Genomic DNA, 20886 nt, shown 5'->3' on the forward strand with positions numbered 1-20886 from the left:
AAAACAGTATGTGTACTACTGTTTCATGAGAAACTATTTGTTCTGTAAGCCTTCACCTGAAGTACAATAAAAAATAAATAAATAACGATTCAGTCTGCATCTATGATTCTAACTTCTACTGAGGCAATATTTGGGTTCTATGTAAGCATGCATGTATATACAGGCCATCCTCAAGTTATGAATGTTCAACTTAGGGACAACCTGCCCTTTAATGTTATGTAAATTTGCCCTCACTTTGAAAAAACTGAACCAAACCCCACTCACAATAAATTCTTCATCACAATTACCTTCACTTGCTGTACGTACAGCTTTTAAATCATTGAAAAGGCTTTGAGCCTTTTCTTGCACGAAATTAAGGCTAAATTAGACCACATTCACCTGTTCTGACTTACCTACAAATTTGACTTAAAGACTTGAAGACACAGTTAGAAACCGATCTTGTTCGTAACCCAGGGACTGCCTGTAATATCTGTATAGGTGGGTGGAAAAGGAAAATATCCTAAAATGGATACTCATTTATTAGGAGTTTGTGGGCTCTATCTACCAGTTCTTCTTCAAGGATGACAGTCTTATAAGTAAATATGAAAGACTGAAGCTCATAAATGCACGGTGTTCAGTGTGGCTTCCATCAACAACATTAAATGTGAATGTTAGTATGTTCATATCACTGTAGCCACCTTGGCTTCTACCACTATATATAAAACACCCTGCTTTATTCAAAATGGAGCCATGGTGGTGCAGTGGTTAAGCGTTCGGCTGCTAACAAAAAGATCAGCAGTTTGAATCCACCAGCTGCTCCCTGGAAACCTATGGGGCGGTTCTGCTCTGACCTATAGGGTCGCTGTGAGTCAGAACCAACTCAACGGCAATAGGTTTTTTAATTGAAAATTAACTGAGCTTCTGTGGGTTTTTTCTTGTTTTTTGGTTTTTTGTTTTTTTTTTTGCCTTTTAAAAATGTATTTTTAATATGGTATTCCTAAGCATAAAATATCTGAAAGCCTTATCTATTCTGCTTCAAATTTAAGACAAGACAAAATGGCAATGCCAAAAATCTCAACAGTCCTAGTAATCCCAACTTCATCTTTTCTCCTCCTCTGTATGTTAACTAAATCACTTATCAAACATTATGTACAGAATGTTTCAGCTATGTGAAAATATTTAATGTGGAAAAAAAAAGCCGAAAGGGAACAAAATGAAAATGTTTGATCAAAGTTGTTGGGATTAAGGAAGATTTTTCTCTTTCATTTTAATTACACTTAATTTTAATATATTATTACTTTTGATTTACTGACCCACAAAAGATTTTAAAGAGCTTAACTTATATGTATTACAGTCAAGTCAGAATGGTTGAATAAAAATTATGCTAGAAAGTGAGGTACTATCCACAGCAACAGAGTCTGCAAAATACTCCTTCTTCCTAAAGCTGGATGTAAATCACCTACAGAAATATGACTCCATTCTTAGAGAGTTACACTAAAACTACATTCATTTATGACATGAGCAAATGTATGTTTTCCACTTTTTTTCTGGAGAAACTGAGGCAGCCATGATTTCACATGTCTCCAAGACACATCAGTGGTGTCTGGTTAGTGATTCAGGTGTCCCTGGCACTCTAACTTACCCATTTTTCCATTCCATGAAAATCTACAAAGAACACAGTAATCCTGTTTAAAACTTTAAAACTTCTGAAAAACAGGATGAGGTTTCACAAATTTGCTAGGAAGTCATCCTATTAAAAGGCCACTTGTTATTTGACAAAATACTCAAGTTCATCTGGAAAAAATATATATGAGAAAATACCCATGAAATTCTGAAAGCACAAACAGAAGTGTAAAAAACAAAGTGAGGATAGCTCTATCACATACTAAAATGTATCATAAAGGCACAGCGCTTGAGTTTGATTGATGGCTCTTGAACAGAGACAACAGAATGGCTAGTTTTGGGGGAGGGATGAGGGTTCTAGAATGCCTACCTCACTCCTTAAGCCAAAATAAAATATACATGGATAAGATTAAAAGATATACTTCTTTTAAAAAACACTGCCCATACCCAAAAAGAGCCCTGGTGGCACAGTGGTTAAGCACTCAGCTCCTAACCAAAAGGTCAGTGGTTCAAACACACCAGCAGCTCTGCGAAAGAAAGACGTGGCAGCCTGCTTCCGTAAGGATTACAGCCTTGGAAACCCTATGGGGCAGTTCTACTCTGTCCTACAGGGTCACTGTGAGTCGGAATCAACTCGATGGCAAGGGGTTTGTCTTGGTTTATACCCAAACAAACCTTCTGGAATAATACATAAGAAACTAATAATGCCAAAGGAGAAAATTTTAAATGAAGATATAACAGTTATGAATGGCATAGCATCAACATTCATGAAGCAAAAATTCCAGGTACTATGAAAAATATATACTCATTAACTGTATGAAACTTTTATTCAGCTCTCAGTCCATGATAGAACAAATGGACAAAAATAAGAATATAGGAATAATATGATAGGTCTAATTTATAAACCCACATTTAATTCTGGACCCTGAAAATAAAGAATATAACTTCTTTTTAGATGCTCATGAAACAGTTATAAAAATGATCATATACCACAAAAGGTCTACAACTAAATACATCTATTTGAAAATAGCTGTAAAACACAGGTCCAAGAAAGGTGAGGTGATAATGAATTCCGAATGATCCTTGAAGCAACTTCACATAATCAGATGTGGCTGTGATGCATAAAGATAATGAAAACTTTCAGTTCTATAGTAGTTTGTTGTGATCACATTTTTCAAGGAGCCACAGAATGCCTTGAGAAAAAGGTACTTAACTATTTGCCACTTCCTAAAATATCCAACGTAGAAGGTTATCTATTTTCCATTTATAAATATACTAAGAGAATACCACCTTCCACTGTGCTTTCATATTTAATCATCCTCAATGCGAAGTTCATTCCTTGGCTTATTTAAACCTCTTAACATATATAAATTATTTATCTCTTCAAGATCTGTTCTTGGAAGAGATGATGGCCAGCTTTCACCCCACTTCCTTCTTGCATATAAAAGTTTGCTTTCTAAATTAACCTTTCTACTTCATAGCCAGGCCAAATGCCTCCTTACTGTCTAAATCTTCACTTCCCTATGGTTATACTCACTTAGCTGGGACTCTAATTCTACCACATCCCTTATTTCATGGCTTCCAAACTAAGAAAAAAGTCCTCTTAAAGTTTTTACAACACTTGTTCATCAGGTTTATAGTTATGCACCAACAAAGGTGAACTTTTAGAAATTAGTCTCCATTTTCAAGTTCAAGCTATGCTGTTTTAGTACTCATTTTGCTGCCATTAGAAAAAAACAGGGCTCAGTTTTGGAAGAACTACAATCCACAAAAATAATCAAAATTTTCTTTTGAGAAACTGCCATGTGAAAATAGTACTTGCCCTGTTTAAAACTGTCATCCTTCCCACCTTCATCACTTTTATCATTTCCATGTACATTCTAAAGGGACAATGAAATCTAACATGTCATGGTTTGCTTTTTCTCCACCTCCCCGTCACCTTCCTGGGAGGTCCTCCTGACCCACCCCAGACCAAGTTCCCCACATCCCATTATTCTGTCACAGCACCCTGTTTGTTTTTTGTCATAATAACATACTTGGCAGTTGTTTTTATTTGGTTTGTTTACCTATCTTCTGTCTTCCCCACCAAACTGTGAGCTCCTTGTGGGGAGGGAGAGATCATGTCTTACTCAACTTCGAGCCCTGCACCAACAGTGCTTAGCTCTTACGAGCAATGAAGCATTCATCAATAAACTGTATGAACAGCTAATATGAAGAGCACTGTTAACACATGTGAAGTGGTCACAGTCAGAAAGCGGTTAATACTGATATAATCCTTAAGTAGCTAAATTACTTTAATATCTGGAAGCAGCATATCCAATAACATGCCATTATGCACTGAGGCCCCCAAAATTGAAAGCATACTGGGCAAACTCCTATCAGCCATCAAGGAAGGAGACATCTTCTTAACCAGTGACTCACAGCTTTTTTACAAGAATAGCAAAGGAGTGCTGAACGGATGATCAGCTTTCACTACCATCACCCACACACCTAAAGATACTTTCAGAGAATTTCATGAAATATTTTTATTCGTAAAATAGATTTATCTTTTCCTGAAGTTTGGAGCACAACACCAATTGAGAGCATAATCACCACCGCCCCCAGCAGGGCCCCTGTTTTAATGATAATTTCCAGAAGCTTCACTTAGATAACCTATCTTAGCATGGGAGGCTTTAGTGAAAGAAACAGCTAATTTTTGCCTGAATGTTTTTCTTAAAAAGCACACTGAAATAATTTCTAGTGCCATTTTACAGTAATGAAATAAAATAAGGGATTTATATATAACTAGTAATGTACTTATTTCTGCTTTTTGACAGGTTTGGGTTTTCAGTTGGAAGTTTTATTTACTATTTTGACAACAATTAGCATGTCTCAGTACTTTAAATGTAATGCTAATTTGCGGTTTTGTTTTGTTTTGTTTTAACATTCCTTGATATGATGTTTTCATCAAAAAGCCCAGCTTACTATAAAGGAATTTCTATAAGAACAAAAATGAATTGGGATTTTACATCACATATAAATTTAAAACACTACGTTATTTTCTAATAAGCAAATTCAAAATTTATCAGACCTCAGGATCACTATTTTCATAGGCCAAGTGAAGACAGTAAATAACATAGTTTTTAAAAAACAGACTGAATTAGATCAATTTAAACTTGAGCTAAGGGAGACATGTAGTTTGGAAAACAGTCTGGCAGTTTCTCAAAAGGTGAAACATAAAACCGTCATATCACCCAGCAATTCCACTTCTACGTACCTAAACAAGAAAAAGAAAAACATATGTCTACACAAAGACTTGCATGTGAATATTCATAGCAATATTATTCCTAACAGCAAAAACAAAAAATAACTAGAAACAACCAGTCCATCACAACCATACAACGGAATACTATTCAGCAATAAAAAGGAGAGAACTACTGATAACATGCGACACAATGAACGAACATTATGCAAAGTGAAAAAAGCCAGCACAAGAAACCCCAGTTTCATTTATGATTCCAATTATGTGAAAAGCCCAAAAAAGGCAAATTTATAAAGACAGAAGGTAGATTAATGGTTGCTTGGGCTGGCAGCAGGAACTGAACTTAGGCAGACATGAGGGATCCTACTGAGGGAATGAAAATGTTCTAAAACTGATTTATGGTGATGGCTGCATCACTCAGTAACTTAAAACCACTGAATTGTACACTTGAAGCGAGTGAATTTTATGACAGTTGAAATTGTTGTTGTCTGTCATGGAGTCAATTCCAACTTACAGCAAGCCTGTATGACAGAGTAGAACTGCCCTATAGTGTTTCCTAGGCTGTAATCTTTACAGGAGCAGATCGTCAAGTCTCTTCTCCCACAGAGCTGCTGGCTGGATTAGAATCGCCAACCTTTTTGGTTAGCAGCTAAGTGCTTAACCACTGTGCTACCAGGGCTCGATATGTAACATAAGCCTCAATAAAGTTTTTAAAATCAAAATTTTAAAAAACTTGGTTTGGGAAGAAACACTCACAAAATGAGATCATTGTAAGAGATTAAAAATCTCCTATGAACTTTGAATGGCCCTCTCTCCCTTGCCGCCCAAAAGGGTCCTTTACAGAGCTACCAAAAGACCAAGTAGAACTGAAGTTTCTATTCCACTGTAAAACTTTAAAATAATGGGTAACACGAATACTTTACAACTGTCATCACAGAACGTGGGTGACCTGGGGGGGAAGGGGGCGCCAAGTTTTACTCTAGGCTTATCAAAATTGTCATGATTTTTTAAAAGCCTGCAAATTAAATGCAGCAACAAGTAAATTCAATTTTTACTTTGCCCTTAGAGAAACATGACTTTTAAAATAAGAAAAATATGAAGGGTTTTTTGGTAAGAATAGGCCCCTGTTAAAGGGGTAAAAACAAAAAACCTGACACTATCACCAATGATAGAAATTACCAAATTCAGCCTTTTATAACTGCTTTTCCTCTTCTGGGCACAATTCCCATTTAAAAACAAAAACCAAGTTTAACTGGTATATTTTGAAGTTTACTAAAACCAAGTGACATGACAAGCCAATGACAACACGAATCTCTTTATGTTTTCCAACATTTTCAGGTAGCAGAACCTCACCTGAAACAAGTGTAACATACTTGGTTTCATTCTACTCTTTTACTATGTTAATGTTAGTAAATGTTACTACCAATTTTTTTCCATGTGGTACAAAGTTTATATTTACACAGCTTTTTTTAAATGGAGAGTTAACCTAAGTATGGTCTAAATCTAAGCAGGAGGGGGAGACACAAACTATAAAAGAATTAACACAAAGACAATTTCTAAATATGTAATTGCTAGGTCAAGTTACTTGAAAACGATATATAAAAGGATAGAGCTTAAGCTATGTGTTATTGTCCATAACTGTGTACTAATGAACATCCTTTTTTAATCAATTAAAAAATTATTTAAAACACAGCATATTAACTCAGTGAGATGTTCTGTTTTCCTTTAAAGTAAAAATAAAAACATAAATGATACCATAGTGGACTCAAATTTTTTATCAGTGTTTTGGTAACTCAAAGCTACTAATTTACTAGATAGACCATCTCACTTAGAAATAAAAGTCCAAGGTAAAATGTTAATTTGTAATTGAGAGACAAAACTAAGTAATTTCTGCAAACCTAGGTAGGATACAGGTGTCATATTTTTATATAAAACAACGGGAACTAGTTAAATTTATACCACTTTCCATAAATTTACCTACAAAGTAAATCAGATACACCTGTATTTTTAAAGCAACGAGAATTGGGGAGCGGAGCGAAGCACTTTCACAAGTTATCCAGACAAACATTATCCAGGATAAAAGTCATGTGATAATCTCAGGTCTGACATGATCACAAAAACATACGCACCAAATCAAAATTTAATTACACTGCACGACCCAGTTTGGGAGTTGTGCTTCATATTTTATCGACTGCTTTGCTTTTGACAGGACAGTTTCCTGAAGGAAAGTTCCAAGAATTGAAAAGTTACAACACCCACATACCAGAGTGTTTCCTGAATTTTGTTACAGGAAGTGACATCTGCTATAATTTTAACATTTACCTCCCAATAGGAGTCGTATCTAAAATTTCTTGTTGAACATTGCTGGTTTAACATAGTACACCTAGACAACACTGTTATAAGAAAAAAAAATTTTAGAAAAAAAAAACCTTTCATTTCAGTTTCATAAAGCTTGAGCATCATACACACTTCACAGTTGTAACTTTTCCCTGAGAATGAAAACAACTATCACCTGACGAAACAGGGTGTGTGCAGTGGGAAGAGAGTGAGTTAGCTGTTTTGGGAGGGAGCCACAGGTGACAGGAAAGGGTAAATTCAATATCCAGGTCCTTGACAAGAAACAATCCTTGGGAAAGTACTACCTGACCAAAACTGGGCACTATTTCTTGGTACCTTCTGGAAATAATAGTTTACTCTTCTTCCCAAACAATCAATTCACCATATATAGCGGTTTCCTCTGAGTAGATTCTAACTCGTAGTGACCTGACAGAGTAGAACTGCCTGATAGGGTTTTTCCAAGGCTGCAATCTTCACAGAAATAAATTCGAACTGTCGACCTTTCGGTTACCAGCTAAGCGCTTAAACACTGCAACCGGGGTTCTTTCTACCATATATACAACCTTTTATTTTTAGTTTTAAACAAAGCTACATTTAGGCATTCCAACAAATGCAGTTAAAAATGTGTAGCTAATACTGGGGAAGGTCAGCACAGCTTGACCAAGGCAAAGTCACAGAAGCTTCACAGACACATCCAAACTCCCTGAGGGACCAGTTACTGGGCTGTGGGCTGGAGACCATGATCTCGGGACATATCTAGCTCAATTGGTATAACACAGTTTATAAAGAAAGTATTCTACATCCGACTGTGGTTGAGTAGCGTCTGGGGTCTTAAAAGCTTGCGAGCAGGCATCTAAAATACATCTACTGGTCCCATTCCAGGTGCAGCAAAGGACAATGAAGAAAACCAATCATGTATACGAGACTAAATGGACACACCAGGCCAAAAGCAAAGACGAGAAGGCAGGAAAGTACAGGAAAACTGGACGAATGCAAACAGGGAACCCACGGTGGAGAACGGGAGAGTGCTGACATATCACAGGGTTAGCAATCAATGTTACAAAACAATTTGTGTATTAATTGCTCAATGAGAAACTAATTTGCTATGTAAACTTTCACCTACAGCACACACACAAAAAAAGTTGGATAAATTTATGGCGGTATGTCCATCTTCTCTACAAACCTCCAGGCTGCTTCAATTGGGGAGCGGGGCGGGGGGGGGATATGTTTATATGGTATCTGAATACATATTAAATCAAAATTTAATTACACTGCACACCATCATTTATATTATGTTCACACCCACCCCATTTCAGGTGGACCTCTTGCCTCAGAGCCAACAAGGCACTATCCTAGACCTGCCCAATCACAATCTCGGAGGGAGGTTGGGGGGACAATATCTGCATGTTAACAAGTGCTGTGGTGAGTCTTGTGTCTAATCAAGTTTCAGAACCCTGAACCTAATATGACCATATTACCTCTAAAAGTTTCTTTCACTTTCATTTGTTTAATTACCAACTCAGCGGTAAGCAATAATGAAAAAAAGGCAAGATCTTTTGGGGTAAAATAAAGGTAAGCAAGTGACTCACAGGTCACAACCATCACTCTCCCCAACCCACCAAAACAAAGGATCATGTGACCCACTTCATTTAGCATATGAGCCATTATGGAGGAAAAACAATTTTTAGAGTGTGGTCAAACCAGGGCTTCCAACCAGTTACTTTTCTGGTTCCACTCTCTGCTGAAAATTTGCATTTCCACCCCAGATTTACTGAAACAGAATCTACATTTTAACAAGATCCCTAGATGATAAGAATCTGTTTCAGTAAATCTGGGGTGGAAATACAAATTCTAAGTACGGAGTCAAAGCAAAAATAACTAGTTCAAAGCCGTGGGTCAAACTGTGGATGTCCTTTGGAAAAATAATAACCTAATACTAAAATAAAGACAATTCAGGTGTCAATAGAAATAAAATATATTTTCCCTGTCTTCAGTTTCTTTAGACAAGATGTTACCACTTAGAATGTCTCTTAATATATTAAACCTGACACCAAACAAATGCTTTGAGTAGTTGCCTCAAGAATCTGTTAGGAATTTAATCTGGTTAAATTAAAAGCAAAGCTAATAAACCAGTATCAAGAAAACAAGAGAACTGCATCACAGAACAAGACTTTCAGATACCAAGTCACTGGCTCTGTGACTATCAGGTTAAGCTTTAACTCACTGTAGAGAGACAGGAAAAGAGAAACGTTTACACACGGCAAGGATTCTCTACACCGATCACTGCTAAGACACAAAAAATCAGCACTTGGATGGTTTTAAAGTTAATATTTAGTTCTGAGTTGCCAGGGTATTAACACCAAAAGTTAGAAATCTTTTATTTTTCCCCTCAGTGATCTAAATCTAAATTTAATCTGATACATTTATACTTGAGACATTATCACACCTTCTACCTGCTGTGTATTATTGAGTAAATGAATACATGATGTATTTATAATAAAACAAATTAAGAACAACACTCTGAAGCAGAGCCAAAATACTACCACTTCAGCTCTTCCCAAAACTTCCACTTAAATAAAAAACTAATACATGGGCTGTTAAAAAAGTTATGCAACCACCCTATATCAATTAAGTGTAACTGAATCAAAACAATGAGACTACAATACCAAAGCTCACTATATTTGTACTTAAGAGCCGAAAAACATACTTAAGAAACTTTGTCCTAAGGTGCAAACTGCATTGCCAAGCAGTACAGAGGGTAAAACCAGAATACAATGTTACTTGCAATCCTGCTTCATTATATCTCACATATAAGATTTTCCCTTTCAGAAGACAAAGGATGTTAGACTTATCAGAACAAGTTCATTTGCCACTCTTAGAAAACAAGTGAAAGGTAGAAAGACTGATAACTGAAAGCTAAGTTTACATATTTGGAAACAGTAAAGCTGTATGTTATACCTCAAAGCAGTAGTGAAGCTAACCAGCTTTGTTGTTGTTAGCTGCCATTGAGTTGGTCCACCGACTCAATGGCAACCTCATCCAAGACAGGATTGGACCACTATTATCCATAGGTTTTCACTGGCTGTTTCTGGAAGTAGATCACCAGGCACTTCTTCCTAGTCTGTAGAGTCTGGAAGCTCCACTGAAATCTGTTCAGCAAAACACAAGCCTCCACTGACAGGTAAGTGGTGGCTGTGCTTCAGGTACATTGGCCAGGAAATCAAACCTGGGTTTCCTCCTGCATGTTGTTGTTGTACACAGTGACCCTACATACAACAGAACAAAACATTGCCTGGTCTTGCACCATCTTCACAATCTTTACTACATTTGAGCCCACTGTTACAGCCACTGTGTCAATCTGTCTCCTTGAGGGTCTTCCTCTTTTTCATTGACCCTTCACTTTACCAAGCATGATGCCCTTCTCCAGGTACCGGTCCCTCCTGATAACAGGTGCTGAACAGAAGGTGAGAACTCTACCACTGAACCACCACTGCCCTCAACTCAGCTTTGTAATCCCTCCATTTTATAACTATCAGTTAAAACATCTATTTGGATACTCAAAACAAATAGCAAGACCAAGATGAAAGAGTAGCCTTCTCTTATTAATGACAGTCTTACTTATCTAGTGCTGCTATAACAGAATGACCACAAGTGGGTGGCTTTAACAAACAGAAATATGTTTTCTCACAATTTAGGAGGCTAGAAGTCCAAACTGAGGGTGTCAGCTCTAGGGGAAGGCTTTCTCTCTATGCCAGCTCTGGAGGAAGGTCCTTATCTATTTTGAGCTTCTGTTCCTCCATGATCTTCATGTTGGCTTCCTCTCCCTCTTCCCCCCATCTCTTTTATATCTCAAAAGAGGATGACTCCAGACATGCCCTACACTAATCCTGCCTAATTAACACAACCCATTCCCAAGGGATTATAACCACAAGCACAGAGGTTAGGATTTACAACACATATTTTGGGGGGGAACATAATTCAGACCATAACAGTGATTAAGATACCTTTCATTATTGAGTAAATTTGAAATTTAGTATTTTTTTTTTAATGTCTCATTCATTAAATCCTATTCTCAGAGTATAGAACCAACTACTGAATAATGTTCATGGTATGGTATGGTATAACCCATTGCTGCTGAGTCAATTTTGACTCATAGCAGCCCTGCAGAACAGGCAAGGTGTGTGTCAGGGCTGTAACCTTTCACCATACTTATTCAATCTGTATGCTAAATAAATATTCTGAGAAGCTGGACTATATGAAGAGCATGGTATCAGGATTAGAGGAAGACTCATTAACAACGTGTGATATGCAGATGACACAACCTTGGCTGCTAAAGTGAAGAGGACTTGAAGCACTTACTGATGAAGCTCAAAGACTACAGCCTTCAGTATGGATTAAACTTCAACATAAGGAAAATAAAAATCCTCACAACTGGACCAACAAGTGACATCATGATAAACGGAGAATGACTGAAGTTGTCAAGGATTTCATTTTACTGGGATCCATAATCAACACCCACGGAAGCAGCAGTCAAGAAATCAAACGACACACTGCACTGCGCAAATCTGCTGCAAAAAACATCTTTCAAGTGTTGAAAGGCAAAGATGTCACTTTAAAGACCAAGATGTGCCTGACCCAATCCAAGGTATTTTCAATCGCCTCATATGCATGCGAAAGCTGGACAATGAATAAGGAATACTGAAGAAGCACTGATGCATTTGAATTATGGTGTTGGCGAAGAATACTGAATATACCTTGCACTGCCAGAAGAATGAATAAATCTGTCTTGGAAGAAGCACACCCAGAATGCTCTTGAGAAGTGAGGACAGTGAAACTTCGTCTTACATACTTTGGACATGTTATCAGGAGGGACCAGTCCCTGGAGAAGGACATCATGCTTGGTAATATAGAGGGTCGGCAAAAAAAGAGGAAGATCCTCAATGAGATGGACTGGCACAGAGGCTGCAATAATGGGCTCAAACGTAGTACGATTGTGAGGATGACGCGCAGGACTGGGCAGTATTTCGTTCTGTTGTTCACAGGAGCATTATGAGTCAGAACCGACTCCACAGCACCTAACAACAACAAAGGACAGACCAGAACTGCCCCAGAAGGTTTCCAAGGCTGTAATCTTTACGGAAGCAGACTGCTACATCTTTTTCCCACAGAGTAGCTGGCAGGTTTGAACCACAGACCTTTCAGTTAGCAGCCGAGCACTTAACCACTGCGCCACTGGCTCCTATTGTATGGTATGTTGTTATTGCATGGTATAGAATCCTCTAATCTCTCAAGAGATAACTTGCATTAATTTTGCCAAAGAACATTGCATAAACCAGCTGACTGAAAAAAAAATGTATCATTTCTCCTTCAGTCTTTTTCATGGAAGATCTAGGATGTGAGTCAGGAAGCTCAGCTGGGCTCTCAGGATGAAACAGAAGGAAATCTCACTTACAAGACCTGTCTGTGTTTCTCTTCTGTCAAGGACACAGTTTCCAATGGTGTCATGTGGGAAAAAATCAGGACATTCACTGAGTGAAAATACTGCATAAATTATTTCCCTCTTGAAATCACTTCCTTGAACTGCACTTTCCAAAACACCATAGCATTCTTCCTTGATACTGCTCATATTTAATCAGAGCTTCTTTGCTTTCACGAATTTTCCTCCAAGGTAATCAGTAGCTCATAAATTAGGGGGAAGGGCGGAGGGCAGGGACAACACTAGTCCACACCAGTTTGAGAACACTGCTTTTTGCAATGGAAATGTTTCCCTCATCAAAGTGATCTACCAGAAACTGGCTTTCATGATAATCTTGAGAACAATCTGACTTTGCTTCTTAATAGTTTTTTTTTTTTTTTAAACTCCATTAATATTACCTTCAGTCAAATTTAAAATAAAAAATTGTAGGAGAGCTGACTACAAATAATTTCCTTTTGTAGTTTGTCTGAAAGTGCTTTCATTTGAGAAGACATGCTCAGCCACTAGATGTAAATCTTCTAAAGAAGCCAGCTTAATTTCCCCACCCTCACCTGTACCCTTCCCCCATCCCAGGGAGAGGGGGAGAGTTTCTCAAGTAGTACCAAACTAAACATTGCCATCGAGTGGATTCACTCATAGCAACCCTACAGGCACAGCAGAACTGCCCCCATAGGATTTCCAACGAGAGGCTGGTGGATTCGAACTGCTGACCTTTTGGTTAGCAGCCAAGCTCTTGACCACTGTGCTGCAACTATCTAAACCCTTACAGTGGTTGCTGTTGTTAGTTGCCCTCGAGTAGATTCCAACTCATGGCGACCCCATGTGTGCAGAGTAGAACTGCTCCAGAGGGTTTTCAAGGCTGTGACCTTCCAGAAGCAGACTGCCAGGCCTTTCTTCCAAAGCACCTCTGGGTGAGTTAAACTACCAACCTTTCTGCTAGTAGTCGAACATTAAACCATTTCCGCCACCATTAAAGGTATATACTCCACTCTAGAATTCAGGAATTGCTTCAGTGAAGGGGTTAGTGGAGATGAAAAATTAGACAAAGCCCTCCTTCCTGTTCTATTCAATATCACTCCTCACATTGTGTGGAATGCAACCAATGTCATGGAACACTTTATGTACAAACTATTAAATGGGAAATAATTTGCTCTGTAAACTTTCACCTAAAGCAAAATTTTAAAAAAAATCACTCCTTAATATAAGGCAAGCTAATCCAAACAGAAACAAAACTCATTGCCAATGAGTCAATTCTGATTCATGGCAACCCTACAGGACAGAGTAGACCTGCCCCATAGGGTTTCCAAGGCTGTAATATTTATGGATGCAGACTACCACATCTTTCTCCCTCTGAGACACAGGTGGGTTCCAACTGCCGACCTTTCCGTTAGCAGCCAAGTGCTTTAAACCACCAGGGCCCCCTCTGGTTATTGTACATCTATAAAATGTAGTCTCCATGTGCTTTAAACCAGAACTTGTCAACTAAAGATATGATCTGAAACTATTTCACATTAAAGAAAGCAAGTCTGTTACAAATCCAACTATGATGTATAGTTCGTGTATTTGTTATGCTTACAGGTTCCAAAGAACACACTAAACTGAGAGCTGAGGCATAGTATGTGTCCTGATTTGACTGATGTTGCATTTCTAATGAATTACCTTTCTCCACAACTGATATCTCAATAAACCAAGCATGAATTGTTTTCAAAATAGTATCAAAAGTCTTATTTTTAAAACTTAAGGCAATTCACATTTTACTCAATAAACATCTTCTATTTCTAGACAAGAAATCAACCACAAAGGCAAAACAAAAACAATTTCCTACTTTTAAGTTTTAGCATGAGGCAGAGGAGGATATAACCACAATTTATAAAAGTTTACAAGCCAAGAAAGACTTAGGTTTCCTTCCTCACTCAAAATATTTCTAGCCTATGTTGTTGTTAGTAGTAGTCATTGAGTCTATTCTGACAAAGCGTGACGCAGTATTTTTCTTTTAAGGAGCTGACTAAAGTGAAGGGAATACACAACTATACAACTTTTCACATGAAAAATCAGTCAGACATCACCCATCAATATCAAATCAAGACTTACATTACCTTATATGCCAATGCTGATTATGAAAGAAAAGTGCCACGGTTGGCTCCTGCATTCACTATCAGTACTATGAAATTCAGTTTCAGCCAAGTTCCATCTACTTCTACTAAAAATTCAAATTCTTTAAAACACTGCATAATGAAACTACTGTGGTGAGAACTGAGCTATGAATCGTTAGGCCCAAAGAGCCCAACAATCTGAACCGTTGCAAGAGCAGAAAACACTGTGTGTAGCACATGGGCAAGATTTTACTCTACCCTGGATTATACATTGCAGGAGATGCTTCAGTTTCTCTTTAAAATCTTGGCACAGCCTTGGGTTTCCCTGAAACCAAAAAATATCGGGAATCTTCTCCATAGATTCACCCTTTAGATCTCAAAGATTACCTGTTCTTCCACAAAGAACAATGTCTGAATGAGCATGGACCACATTCCAGGTGTGACTGGAAAAAAAAAAGGACTTTACAACATGTGAGATCTACTCTCAACATGGAGGCTAAGAAAACAACAGACATAATGGCCTTGTGGCTTTGTTCCTAGTTCAAGGGCATGTCTGAAGGCCAGGTAGAGGAACAAAATGCATCCAGCTCTCCAATTTCCACTGCTGGCAAGTTGAACTAACACACTGGTAACTCTGATTATTACATTTTGTAGCAAAGCAATTTTAGCAGAAATTGCTTTTCTTACTTTTATACTGAGCCCTTGCAGGTAGCCACCTTTTAACACTTCACTACAGCATGAAAGAGACAGCTTGTAAGTGAGGAAGTGCTACAAAGCAGCTCTGGATCAGATGGCCTGAATTCAAGTCCTCGCTCCACCTGTGTGAACTCAGACAAGAAACCTGGGCCTCAGTTTCCTTAACTGCCAAATGTAGATGATAAAAATTCTTACCAATTTAGGTGAGTGAGACGTGTCAATGAGGTAATCCAATTAAAGCTGCTGAGCCCAGGGCCTGGCCCACAGCAACATTTAATTTAGCTATTATCTTATTTTTATAATTAATATAAGGACTTGAGCATTAGAATAATTCAGACGGGTTCAACACTCTGTGCTATATTAATGAGTTGTTAGATGACACTTACTTAACTTCTTAGATGAAGGTGTCTTAATCTAACGTTTTGTGCCATGGGCCCTTTGGGTAGTTGGGTGAAGATTATGGACTTTCAGAATAATGTTTTTAAATGCATTAAATACCTAAGATTTCAAAGGGAGCAATTTATATAGAGATACACTTATCAAATCGGTGGTACAGCATATATGTTTTTCTTTATTACTGAGTTAACCAGATAAAGCAGCCCCTTAATTTAACAGCAGTGATAAGTGTAAAAGATATCTTTAACAACTGTAATGAGATTTCTATTTGTGATAAAATCACAAGTACTGGTAACACTACCATAGTTTTCTATCTGCATTCCTACTAGAAAGAAATATTAAATTTCAGTTAAAGGTTAGCAAAAAATAAAGATGCAACTTTTGTTTCTCATTCCAAGTTCCTATTATGTGGCCCCCAGGTTAAGTAATCCTTTCTCAGAACAATCAACAAAATGGGAACAGAGGATTAAGTTTCAAAAGCCCACAGGAGGTGTCTATATAGAGAGGTTCTTTCCTCTCTAGAAAGTTTTGTCTTAGGAAAAAAGCTTAACGCCTCCTCCAGCCCAAACTTCAACATTAAAGCAACTACTTCTCTCAGTGATGAATCTGAATCTTCAAACCTGAATTTGTTTAGCCTTCTGAGACATGTCAAAATCACTATACAGTAACAGCCTAAAGAGTCCTTTTATTTTAAATGAAATCAGAGATATGAGGCTACACTGCTTTCTAATAAACCGAAAGTTAAAAAGAATGTATATACACGCATATAACTCCTCAAATTTCCCTTAGCACCAACTGCTGTCACAACTAAAATGAAATCATACAAAACGGTATGAATCTTAGGATAATCATCAGTGCCTTGTCATCACTATATTTTAACGCTTTACAAAACAAGTAACAAACCATGGAAAGACAGGGCTTGAGCTTCTTACAATAGCGCTCCTCTGACAGCAACTGTAGTTCATTCTCCCCTTCGTCAGCCCTGGTACATTCCCAGTCTTTGCCTACTCAGCAGATTCACACAAGCTGTAACGTTTTATGTGGAATTGGGCATTTTAGCAGTCAAATTTTCAATCACTCACCAGGCAAATTCTAATCCACCTTCTCCAAGAGAAACTATGTTTTCCATTAATTGCATTTCTAAAATTCCGCTCAAGACATCCTTTAGAAATCAAGGGAACCAACGCGAGGGTGCACAAAGAAACTAAGTGAAAATTTGGGGGTAAGGCAGACAAGTCAAATCCACTTAATTTCTCTCAAAACAACAGTTATTTTTGGAAGAGGAGGGAAATTTAACTTTAATCTTAACTTTAACTCGACTGCTCGCTCCACTATGCAGAAATTGTCTAGGGTGTTCTCCAAACTGTTTTTATCTGGCATTAAAAAATGAGCCACTGCATCAGGAATGATGAGAAAGCAATGACAAAGCTGCTTCCTGCCCGTCTTCTTCCCCGCACCCCAACCCTTCCCCCCATAACCTTCAAGTCCCCGAGCCACAAACATATTTAAAAACTTTCTCTCGGTGCCTGGCTTACCTTGACTGGGCTGCCATAATTCAGTTTATAAAGCCCAAGGTCTTCTGTCCATTAGCGCTTTCAACCCGCGGGCCCGTCTGCCAGCGCCGCGCTCACCATTTGCCGGAGCCGAGAGGAGACGCTTCCACAGCGGCGCGACTCCCCAAATGTTACGGGACTACCTGCTCCGGGAGAGCCTCCGCGTCCTCAGCGCAGCCTCGGGCTCGGCCCGTATTGGCTCACGCTAATCCTGATGGACATCCGGGCCCTGAGGCCTCTGCAGGCGGACTACACTTTTGACGACCCAGGGAACGTCGCGTCTGAATTCAGAGCGAGCCAGAGCCCTCGGGGCGATTTCTAAGACGGGAAACCAAAAAGGCCCACGCTCGAAACCCTCCAGCGCACAGCTCCCACCGACTAGCGCTAGAACACTGGCCAATGTTAGAAAGGAAAGGAAACCTCCTTTTGGCTCACTTAAAGTTGTCCGAGTTCGCCTGAACACTCCCCTGTCAAGAAAGTTCTGGTGGTACAGTCCGCCTCCTTAAAAGGGCAGGGCGCTCGGCTGGCCAGAGCTGGAGGCTGGGCCCAAGCGAGAGCGCAGAACAGCCCATTTGCGGCCCAGCCCCGCCTGCAGGCTTCTCGCTAGTGCCCTCTTGCCAGGTTTTAACAAGGTACAAAACACACATCGCCGGAACACACTGTAACCGGCCTCTTAGAACTCAAGCTCCAATTTGAATATTTGTTGAGTATTGGGACCCAAGAGGCTGCAGTGAGCAGGGGACAAAACCACAGCAGTAAACCACGTTCTCTACTTTTGATCACTCCAATGCTTGCAATCAGGAAATGTGTAACTAACGCACACTTGTTTTACTTTGCTTCCATTTTTTGTTTCATTACATTCAAATATTTACAAAACGCCCTCCCTTTGGGGGCAATATGCAGATTACAAAGCAGAAAACTCATTTGGATCCTTAAGCAAGTAATTAAGGGACTGACAAAAAAAAATTCTGAGGATGCAAACAATATAGTAAACACTCTAAGAGGTACAAATGAAATCACTTCCCACTAAGGGGCCCAAGGAAGGCATTTAAGCTGTGCCTAAAGATAAGTAGGAAGGAATTTCGATGGGCAGAGATGGAAGGAGGTCACGCTTGGCATCTCGGAGGAATCAGCACACCGTAGGTGTGCGGAAACTTGGATGAATGCTGAGTGCCTGCCCTGTGAACTCTGCATTCTATCTAGAATCCAGACAAGGTTGCCCATCTTCCAAAGTGATACTCTAAACTATTACTAAGGAGCTGTGGAATACAGGCAGGTTAGGGCTCACACTAAACAATGCTAGGGGGTTGGCAGGACAGGCCCAATGCAATTAACCTACCATCTATAGCAGCTGTTTTCTAAACGTAGTTTCCTAGACTCCAGGGAGTCCCCAAGACCTTCTCAGAGGTCAAAACTATTTTTTACAATAACACGAAGACATTGTCTTTCACTGTGCTGACATTTGCACTGATGGTGCAAAAGCAACAATGGGCAAAAACTGTTATGCCTTAGCGCTAAGGCAGCGCCAGCAAACAGACCTAGTAGTCACTGCTTTCTTCACCATCACATATTATTGTTGTTGTTGTGTGCCGTTGAATGGCTTTCAACTCACAGTGACCCTATTAGCAGTTTAAAAAAAAAAAGGTCAGTTTCCTTTTCGAGTGTCCTTGTTGAAGCAGTCAGACTTACTACTTCCATTAAATCTTAACCCTTGAGTACGGGTCCTTTTAATGTCCTAATCAAATGACTCATAACTGACTCACAGTGACAGGTCTGGGTGTGTGTGTATGTGTGTGTGTGTGTGTGTGAGTGATAAAATGGGAAGTGCACATGAAGCACTTCTGCTGCAAACTGAAATACAATACAATGGTTGCCTAGAAGAAAAGCACATGCATAACTGAGCTGCAAGCTTAACTTTGCTGTTTTTTTTTTCCCATGGACTACCACTTTTACTTAAAAGAACAACTGACAAATTGTGGTTGTTCGCACTTGGATTATATTTGGCAAACATTTTCTGAAAAATGAACAAAGTGAGCCTGTTTCTTCAAGGAAAACAACTGACAGTATTTGTTGCCAATGATAAAATCTGAGCGTTCAAGCATTTGGAATAAATACATCTGCCACCAGGAGCTTTACAGCTTCCCAATATGTAAAGACTTTTCTGATGAGATAAGGATAATAGTAATGTATATGATTTTACAAGATCTGAATAACTTACCAGTATTTTCCACATGACCAATGCACGATGTTACAAAATCATCCATGAGAGACACTCAAAGTGCAAGACAGACCAATGGATTTTAACACATCAAAAGAAAAAAAAAAAAAGCTCAATAATGTGATTTCAGATTCTACATTGCAACCAACCTTTAAGAAACTATGACTGTGGAGTTTTGGTATAATATCAAAGAAGCTATTAAAACACTCCCTTTTCTGTGAGGTTGAATTTTCTTCACAGACTTCAACCAAAACAACAGATTGCAACAGACTGAATGCAGAAGCAGATATGAGAATCCAGCTGTCTTCTATTAAGTTAGACAGCAAAGAGGTTTTGGCAAAAATGTAAGTAATGCCACTCTTCTCGTTATTTTTTTTTTATTTTGGAAAATATTTTTTATTACAATGTTATTTATGTTGGAGCCCTGGTGGCGCAGTGGTTAAAGCACTCGACTGCCAATTGAAAGGTTGGCAATTTGAACCCACCAGCCATTCTGTAGGAGAAAGATGTGGCAGTCTGCTTTCGTAAAGATTACAGCCCTGGAAACACTATGGGGCAGTTCTACTCTGTCCTATATGGTCACTGTGAGTCGGAATCGACTCAACAGCAATGAGTCTGGACGTGTTGAAATCTTCCTAGAACTTTTATTAAAATGTTATTTTATGTTAACATGTAATGGACTTACTATGTTGATTTTAAATATAATAATAAACTGCCCCACAGGATTTCCAAGGAGTAGCTGGTGGATTTGAACTGTTGACCTTTTGGTTAGCAGCCGAGCTCTTAACCACTGCACCACCAGGGCTCATATTTTAAATATCTTAATTTTCATTTTAATATGGTAAATATCAACAGATATAACCTACATATACAAAAACACCAAACCCAAACCCATTGCCATTAAGTCAAATCGATTCCCAGCAGTTGAGCTCTTAACCACTGCACCACCAGGGCTCCTTACATATATAAAATTCATTATCATAGTTGTTAGGTGCCCCTGAGTCGATTTCGACTCATAGCAAACCCATATGACAGAGTTGAACAGCCACATACGGTTTTCATGGTTGTAATCTTTATGGAAGCAGACAGCCATGTCTTCCCTCAGTCATTTTTACAGTGCAAAATTATTCTATATAATTTTCTAATACTGCCATGTCTTCCTCACCCCTCCACACTCATCATGTATTCTTTTATATTGAGTATAATATTATCATTATATTATAGATATTCCTGTGTAACCTCCTAGCACCTGGGTCAGTTTTGGCAAAATATGG

The 20886-nt window shown here is 38.7% G+C and overlaps 1 protein-coding gene across 3 annotated transcripts in view; it reads right to left on the reverse strand.

Annotated features, from left to right (window-relative positions):
• The window catches only part of AFF1 (ALF transcription elongation factor 1), a 215316-nt gene that overhangs the window by 131930 nt on the left and 62500 nt on the right, over positions 1–20886 (reverse strand). Inside the window, exon 1 of one of the 3 annotated variants that reach the window (XM_023725320.1) lies at positions 17377–18836. The exons of the other annotated variants lie outside the window; for them this stretch is intronic. Within the exon in view, the coding sequence (XP_023581088.1) occupies positions 17377–17393 (17 nt within the window). The 5' untranslated portion in view covers positions 17394–18836. Of the gene's footprint in view, positions 1–17376; positions 18837–20886 lie in introns of those variants that run through there. 3 annotated transcript variants of the gene reach the window in all.

Source organism: Trichechus manatus, unplaced genomic scaffold (genome assembly GCF_000243295.1).
Source record: "Trichechus manatus latirostris isolate Lorelei unplaced genomic scaffold, TriManLat1.0 scaffold00296, whole genome shotgun sequence".
NCBI lineage: Eukaryota > Metazoa > Chordata > Mammalia > Sirenia > Trichechidae > Trichechus > Trichechus manatus.